At 32.0% G+C, this 9,331-nt stretch overlaps 1 protein-coding gene across 1 annotated transcript; it reads left to right on the forward strand.

Moving 5' to 3' along the window:
* Positions 1 to 1,641: 1,641 nt before the first annotated feature.
* LOC113869337 (pectinesterase-like) lies at positions 1,642 to 3,549 on the forward strand. The gene is made up of 2 exons (XM_027505616.1): positions 1,642 to 2,605; positions 2,852 to 3,549. The coding sequence occupies exons 1-2, from the start codon at positions 1,642 to 1,644 to the stop codon at positions 3,547 to 3,549; spliced, it is 1,662 nt and encodes a 553-aa protein (XP_027361417.1).
* Positions 3,550 to 9,331: the final 5,782 nt, after the last annotated feature.

Consider the following 9,331-nt stretch of genomic DNA (forward strand, 5'->3'; position numbering starts at 1 on the left):
TTTATTAATATTTTTTTTAGTTTTTAAATATAAAATATAAATATTTTTTTCTAAAAATTAATATTTTTAAAATTTTTATTTCTTTTTCTTATAATTTTAAAAAAATTCTCATTTTAAAAATTAACACTTTTTAATTTTGTTTATTTTCTTGTTATTATACTCTAAACTATGTTAAATATTTAATCTAACAAATAGAATTATAAATAATAAATCTAGTTACATGAGTCACCAAAATTTAAAATAAAGAAACTCAAAAACACAAGGTTACAAGAATTTTTAAAAACTCAAAAACTCTCTAATTCTTGTTCTCATATTTTATTAACTTTCAAATAAAGGGTTATCACTTATCAATTCTCTTCCCTTATCCTTTCTTTCTCTCCCTTCCTAAATATAAAATTCAAACAAAACTTAAGTATTCTACTATGTGACTCTTTCGGCTCATTTTGGCGATAGTATCATTCTATAAATTTGTGTATTTAGGTGTCTATTGGCTATTTTTTTTTTATAATTTCTATAGTGCCTTATAAATTGAAAGGATATATAATCCTCTTACACGTAAAACAATTCTCAATGTTAATTTTAAATAGTAAAGTTATCAATACATAAATATTATTTAATTTTAATATAAAAAGAATCATAACTCTTAATTTAAAAAAATATATACAATACCTTCTTAAATTTACAGGTATCATAACAAGCAATATTTTTTTTTGTCATGATTGCATCTAAGTATTTTTTTTTTTCATCCCAGTTTTTTGTACAGCTGTATTTGCCTTGTGCCTTATTTTGTTTTTGGTGAATTGCGTGCCAGTTTTCATGTACTTCTCTTGTGTAATGCTAGGTTGGGCTATTTGTGTTTGGCCTTGGGATCCTTAATGTTAGAACAAGGAGAAATGACAAGGTCGAATAAGTATAGTTATTGTTGACTCAAAAAAAGGTCGTATTATTTTAACAAGTAAAAGACATTTTTCTGCATAAGAATCAAAATGAAGGCATTAAATATTGAGTTAAGTTTTTAATTTTACGATGTTTTTATATTGAAATGTAGATTTGAATATTTTAAAATGAAACCAAACAATCTGCTCTTCAAATATATGCGACAAGTACCATGCCAATTTAGATAATTAATGTCAAGTTGATGAGCCAGCTTTTTATTTGTATTTAATTTTGCTACATTATGATGATGAAAGGGTAGGACAATGAACAAGTGGAGAGATTAAAGTGCAATTAAATACATCCGTCAGTGCAATAATGTCTTCTCTTTCCGATTATTATATAAAAGCACATGGTCTAATTATAACTCATGCAAATACAGAAAAACCAAAAATATATACACGTGACTCCACAGGCCATACTTTACATTAAAAAAAGGAAAAGGTATAGGGCGGAAAGGGCAACTCCACATGCCATACTTTTGAGCTTGTCTATAAATTGTGATAAAATAGTATACAATTAAGATTTAAATATATTTGTCTCAACAAGCGCGTGAATCCCACGGATTCGCGTGGGAAAATGGTTTTAGGGGCAAGTAAAATTGGAAATTTATACACGTTTAAATAATAAAAGTGGAGCATTGTCGATCTATATAAGGACCATGAAACAAACACACATCGGCGCGAACAGCCAGTTACGTTGAGAAGTATGGCTACCCAACAATCTTTGTTAAACAAGCCTAGCAAATCCCTCTCCAAAACTATCTTCTTAATTCTCTCTGCAGCTGCTGTCATAAGCTCATCAGCCCTTATTGCTTCTTACTTCATCAATCCCACCTCTTTCTTCAACCCCTCTTCACCTCACCATGTCTGTGATCATGCACTTGATACTTCGTCTTGCTTAGCACATGTCTCTGAAGTAGCTCAAGGTCCTTTCTTGAGTACCCCCACGAAAGACCACAAATACAATTTGCTTCACTCCTTCCTAATGAAGTCCAATTCACACATTCATAATGCTATGGACACAGCCAAAGCTATCAGACAAAGGATCAACAATCGGAGGGAGGAAGCAGCCTTGAGGGACTGCGAGGAACTGATGGAGCTGTCGATGGACAGAGTTTGGGACTCAATGGTGGCTCTAACAAAAGACACCACTGTTTCTCAGCAAGATGCACACACGTGGCTAAGCAGTGTCCTCACTAACCATGGAACTTGCTTGGATGGGTTAGAGGGCCCAGCTAAGGCCCTCATGGAGGCTGAAGTTCAGGACTTGATGTCGAGAGCAAGAACCTCTCTGGCCATGCTTGTTGCTGTTTTGCCAGAGGGCCAACAACTCATTGAAGAGTCACTAAATGGAGAATTTCCTTCATGGGTTGCCAGCAAAGATAGGAGGCTTTTGGAGTCATCGGTTGGGGATGTCAAGGCCAATGTTGTGGTGGCTAAGGATGGAAGTGGTAAGTTCAAGACTGTGGCCGAGGCCGTGGCTTCCGCACCAGACAACGGTAAGACAAGGTACGTTATTTACGTGAAAAGAGGAACGTACAAAGAGAATGTTGAAATTGGTAAGAAGAAGACGAACGTGATGCTCGTGGGTGATGGTATGGATGCAACTGTAATCACCGGCAGCTTGAATTTTGTCGATGGAACAACCACCTTCAATTCTGCCACCGTTGGTATAAACCTTACTATTTGAATCTTTAATTTATCCTTTTGTCTGTTAGTGCTTTTTTTAGGTAACCTAACTATAATTCTATCTATACATCATTTTCATTAATATTTATAAAAGTTTAGTCACATTCTTGTCTTTCTTGATCACACGAATTACGCCGGACAGGCTACAGCTGTAGCATTTTTAATTGTATACAAATCGACACTTAAATTAAAAAATATATTTTGACCCTTAAGATCTGGTTTTGTAGCTGCCGTGGGCGATGGATTCATAGCCCAAGACATTTGGTTCCAGAACACAGCGGGCCCACAGAAGCACCAAGCAGTGGCTCTTCGTGTGGGTGCTGACCAGTCCGTCATAAACCGTTGCCGCATCGACGCTTATCAAGACACACTCTACGCCCATTCCAACAGGCAATTCTACCGTGATTCCTTTATAACTGGCACCGTTGACTTCATATTTGGAAACGCAGCCGTTGTTTTCCAAAAGTGCAACCTGGTAGCCCGAAAGCCCATGAGTAATCAAAACAACATGGTTACAGCCCAAGGACGAGAAGACCCAAACCAAAACACTGGAACTTCAATTCAGCAATGTAACCTAACACCAAGCTCGGATCTTAAGCCTGTGGTGGGGTCCATCAAAACCTTTCTGGGCCGCCCATGGAAGAAGTTTTCAAGAACAGTTGTGATGCAGTCGTCACTGGACAGCCATATTGACCCAACAGGATGGGCCGAATGGGATGCCCAAAGTAAGGACTTCTTGCAAACGTTGTATTATGGAGAGTATATGAACAGCGGGCCAGGTGCTGGCACCGCCAAGAGAGTGAAGTGGCCTGGTTACCATATCATCACAAGTGCAACGGAGGCCAGCAAGTTTACAGTAACACAGCTCATCCAAGGTAACGTTTGGTTGAAGAACACTGGTGTGAACTTCATTGAAGGCCTCTAGATATGAGCTTCGGAGAGCAGGAGAATGTGTGCTTGTATGCGCTGTGCGTGGCTTTGCCGATAAATAAAGTAGAAAATATTTGCTTCGTGGCAGAGTCAGGCTTCCAAATTTTCACTCGTCCCAGTTTCTACAGCCTATAGGGGCCATGTAATGCATCGCATATGTAAAATAAAATCCACTACTACTGTTTCTTTGTTTTCCTCTAATATGTTTCAGTGGGTTAATTTGATGCACCTTTGTGTTTGGCAAATAATTTATGTACCTTGCTGCCCTTTGTTTGTGCATCCTTCAAGTATGGTACTTTATGCTGTCAGCTGTACGTACTAGCATTAGGTCGCAGTTAGATCTGCTTGGATGCGTACATGTTTGTACATTTTCTTTTTATATATATATATATCATATAACAAAAAAAGAGAGCCTCTATATATATATATATATATATATATATATATATTTTGAAATTATAAAAATGAGTTTTTTTTGGCTAAAATTATAGGAATGTGATTTAATATAAAAATTACCAATAGTGTTTTTAATTGTCAAAAAATTAGATACAACCAAAATAGTAAGATTAAAAAAAATTAACTTCTGACAACTAAACGTTGTCAGATACTTTTTAAAGCTTTAAAATAATAAAAAAAATGTCAATCTATTAAAAAGTTATTGTCACTATTTTTTAAAAAGAAAAATTGTTAATTTTTTATTACAAAATCTATAAATACTGCATTGCTCATTTATAGCAAATTATAAATGAAGGATAATAAAGATTTTTAGAAGCAAACTTAGTTTATTAATTGAGAAAAATATGAGTGTCAATATTAGTATACTTTATCGCTCAAATTCTTACAAACACTTGTGAAGGTATGACCCTTAAGTATGAAAAACTAACATGTCTATATAATAAATAATGTATCATTTGGAAAATTAAAGTATTGATTTAGTCAAAATATTAAAGTTGACTTTCTAAAAATAGTGGCAAGTATTGTGAATAGGTGTTCAATATTGATATTTAATAGTTTCATGCAATATTATATAATTCTAATAACAAATGACGATGCTGTTTAACAAATAATTCAAATATATCAACAACATCATTTCCTAATTAATGTAATTGAGTTGTATATTATTTGTAAAGAAGTTGCAGTTGGCATTTATCAAGACAATGATAAGGAAACATATGCAAGCATCGTGTCAAAGAGAAAGGTAGAAGTGGAACAACATAACAGTGAAAGTGATGATAATGAATTTGAATGATAATGTAGAAGCGCTGGGGATGTGGATATGTTGATGATGACAAGCCTCATTTGTTAAACAAAGTGATTGGACAACATCCGCTTGAGGAGCTACCCTTCATGCGTGCATTAGATTTTGATGTTATGCATGTATATGAGTTTATAAAGTATGCAAGTTTGGGTATGTGTTATTTTTAATTATGTGGTTGATGAATTAAATTTTAGTTTTTTAATTAGTTTATACTTGTGTTTGTATTTGATAGCTCATTGTAATGTAGATGAAAAATTATATGATGGAAAACAATTCAATGTTAGAGAAAATGTTACACGAATAATTAAATGTTACAATATATCAATAGGTGTAGACTACAAAGTATCTGAGTCAGAACCAAATACATTTTATTGTAAATATGTGAAGTATGAAATAGATTGTAGATGGCTTTTTCGAGCTACTTTCAGAAAGAAAAAGTCAGAAAGTATAATGGCCACACACTTGTTCAAAAGGTAGGATTTCTCATGATCATATGAAGTTGGAATCAAGCATAATTGTAGAATGTATCAAGCCAATGGCAGAGTTTGACCCTTCCTTTAAAATAAAACTCGTAATTAGTGAGATTCAGTCTTACTAATAAATAAATAAATAAATTTGATTAGTGAGAAGCTTAATTTGAAGCCTTGCCACAATGATGTGTAGTCAGTTGTTTATCACTTTATAATTTCAAAACAAATCAAAGGGCTAATAGTTGATCATACAATTCATTTTCTTCTCATGTCATTTACAACATCAATATCGTCATCCTTATATGCTTGCTAAAGAAACTACAATTAATAACTGAATATTAATATTATAAACAAAAATCAAATGCTTTGTAGACACAAATTTAATATATTTAACAATACATTAAAAATTTACTCATGGACACCCATATTATCGAATGTCAATCTAATAGTCTCTATATACCTAAACACAGTGTTTGTTGGATATCACATTTATTTCCATATGAGAGCAAGTGAAAATACTATTTGTTTACCAAGAATTAGAGCTAACCATCAATGTCATGCCAGTATTATGCATCTATACATTTTTCTAGTATCATGTCATGAACAATAATCTAAGCTTCTGCAAAGAAAGGAAAGACATGTCGAACCATAACTATAGTTTCCAATTTTATGCACATGTGCCAACAATGATGTAACATATTTTATGTTTACATTTAATGTTTTATTTTGATGAATAAACAATTTTTATATGCTTTATTTTTATAGTTAACTTATTTGAATAAATTGGGCCTATTACAAATAAATGCTTTAATTTCGTATTTTCGGTTATTCTGACCTCTGACTACTCTTTTGGCCAGAATTTTTTCTACATATATCATTTTTGGCTGATTTTAGTTGCATTGGATTCTACATATCTAGGGCTTCAAAATACATATATGGATCACTGAATTTGGAGTTGTTTTCAATTTTTTATGATTTTTTTTAAGTTGAGACATATTTGCTAAATATTGTTGCGGGATTACATTTGGACCCGTGTTATTTAATAATTTTATTTGGGCTTTTAGATATTATTGAGGCCCGCATATTGGCCACTTAATTTACCCTAATCAGAACCTATAAATAGACTAATAAAGTTCTGAATTTGAGGAGGATTAAACACTTTGACCTTTTGAGACTAGGCCAAAATGAGGATCCTTATTTTTACTTTCTCTCGAACTCTCTCGTTCTTTTCTTATTCTTGCGTGGGTTAAGTGTTTCGATAGAAGGCTAAACCTCTCGTTCAATCTGCGAAATCCAAACGCTGTAGTTCTGACTTGAGTTCAGCGCTAATTGCTCTGAGTTTGTTCTTTTTTTTTCTCTAATCTCAGAATTGTTTATTGTGATCATGATTGACTTTTTTGTTGTTACATTTCAAATTAGGACTCAATTGATGCTCTGATTTGATAACTAATGTGAATTAGGTTAAATGATTATTTGATTTAATTCGTAACTCTATTCAATTAGGTTATTTGATTGAATTAATAATTGAATTAGGTGATTGTTCAAACGTGAATTTAAATCTTTAGATACCGTAATAGTCAGAGTTACACGCAATTGGTATTCTGTAGATTGATATTTCTTAATTTATTTTTTTTACTTAATTTAATTCTGTTCATAATTTAATTTGATTAATAGTAATTTTCAAAACTCCAAAAATCTTATTTGCATTTTTTAAAAGAAAACTTAAAATTAAATTTGACTGAAAATGTGTCTCCGTGAATCGACCTAGGTTTGGCTCTATACTACAAAAATCTTTAGAAAACTTAGTTATTTTGATAACGACTCGGCAATTGTCTATCAAACAACTGCAAGAATTTTGCATTTATCACAAAATTGCTTTTATTCAACATTAGACTATGTTCTAACAAAGAAAGTATATATCCTTGTGCATGTTATGCTATCCTAATGTTAGAATTTATAGGAAGCCGACTAAGGTATTGTGTGAGCCACATTAATCTAATTTATGATCCTTCAATATTATTTGTTATTGGTCAGCCGCCTAATAACTTATCACATATATCTTGAACTACTATAAAATAGGGATTAATAGAACTAATCAATGGTTGATCATTGATCTGAAGCTCAAGTATTATAAAAACCTTCTAACGTAATTGTGCATTCTCCATAAAGTAGATGAAATGTGTGTATCTCAGGTTTCCATCGTTCTATAAGTATATTAACAAGAGGATCGTTTATCTGCATTTGGAAAATTTTAGCAACCCGATCAAGCTAACATGCCATAAAATGCCATTTATTTATTGCCTAGGTGACATTATTGATAAGTGATGATAAACTTGCACCATATATGTTAATCTATATGTTAGGAGAATGTTTAATATGTGTTTGCCTATTTTTACAAATAGGATGTTATTGTTGCAATAACATAAAAATGAGAGAGTAGAATACTACTATAACATATGGTTAACAATGGAAGCATATTGTCCAACCTATGAGCATAATGTTCAACCATTATAAGGTCAAGAAATTTTGGAGCAAAGTTAGCAAATTCCATCACTACCACCAACTATTAAGAGGGCTATAAGTGGGCCTAAGAAGTAAAAAAGAAAGGATGAACAAGGAAAGACAACAACTAAGAATCCAACACAACGTAAATTGAAAAGAATATTGCCACAATTTAAGTGTTCAAGTTGTGGAGTCCTAAACCACAACAAATATACTTACCTGTACTAAAAAGGAAAAAAAAAGAAAACTTTTAATCCTAATACAACAATCCTCCAAATGTAGAATGTGATTGATACACTATGCTTGTAGAACAAGGCCCAATAGATGCTCCAACAACAAATTAACAAGACATTAGGCCTAAACTAACCACTAGAAAAAGATTGTCTCTAACAAATATCCGCATTTCACTCCAACAAAATCAACCACCACGTTTATCCAAAAAAAAAAAGGAGATGATTCTTCAAAGGCTCAAAAATCATGTCAACACCTAGAGTGAAGACTCATAAGTGATTTGTAGTGAAAATATTAATTGTTTTTATTATTTTAGATGTATAATAGTGTATTTTAGATATACTAAGGGTTTGTTACATATTTTTTTTTTTATTTGGACAAGTTGTTATATTTTGGGTTTCACCAAGTTAATGCAGTGAATGACTTATTATGGCTATCAATTTGATTTGTTTTTTATTCTATTTTTATGTTTTAAGTTTTTACATCACAGAAAATGCAAATATAAACCAAATGAGATAATAGACAATAACTAAAGTACTCTTCATTAATTAAAGTAACATATATCATTCTTTTAAAATAAAAAACTTTATTCAAACAAAAACTATGATATTTATCATATATTTAGGACATTCAAAGAGCAATATTTTAGGATTAGTTTTTGTTTGCAAAGCTTTAACAAATGCTCTTAACTTATAACAATAAACTATAATATTTTGTCCCTTATATTGTAGTGATAAATGAACTTATAAGAAGACTATTATTGTTATTAGTAGTTATTGAAAATGCAATATAACAAGCAGACTTGTAAATAACAAAAGAAGACTATGGGTTTAGTGGCTTGGCAACAAAAGAAGATAAAAAGTTGCTACAATGTGAATAGAAGACTATGGGCTTAGTATTTGGCATTGGAAAAGGTAATGAACATTAAATCTTGCCTCAACCTTATCATTGTTTATTCAATGTGCAAGCTACACATGCCATATGTTTTTATTCTTCTATGCACTTTATCTATGTCCATTGTTCACTCTATCATAATTATTACCTATTTTTTAAACATGAAAAATTAGAAATGCAAACAATTAGAGCTTGCAACATGACACATGACATGCACTTGCACTTGCATTTTCATCATCACTTGTGCATGCAACAAGCAATGTGTCTTTAAGCGTCTTAAGCGTGCATTGTCGACATGCATTTAGAAGTATTTTTTTAGTTAGATTGAGCACAATTGGTTAAGTGAATGAGAACCCATATTCAATTAAACAAACCTTTTTAAATCTGAATATTAGATTTGAATTTATCCCCACTTGATTTAA

The sequence above is a fragment of the Abrus precatorius genome, unplaced genomic scaffold (genome assembly GCF_003935025.1).
Source record: "Abrus precatorius isolate BTA unplaced genomic scaffold, Abrus_2018 Scaffold6, whole genome shotgun sequence".
NCBI lineage: Eukaryota > Viridiplantae > Streptophyta > Magnoliopsida > Fabales > Fabaceae > Abrus > Abrus precatorius.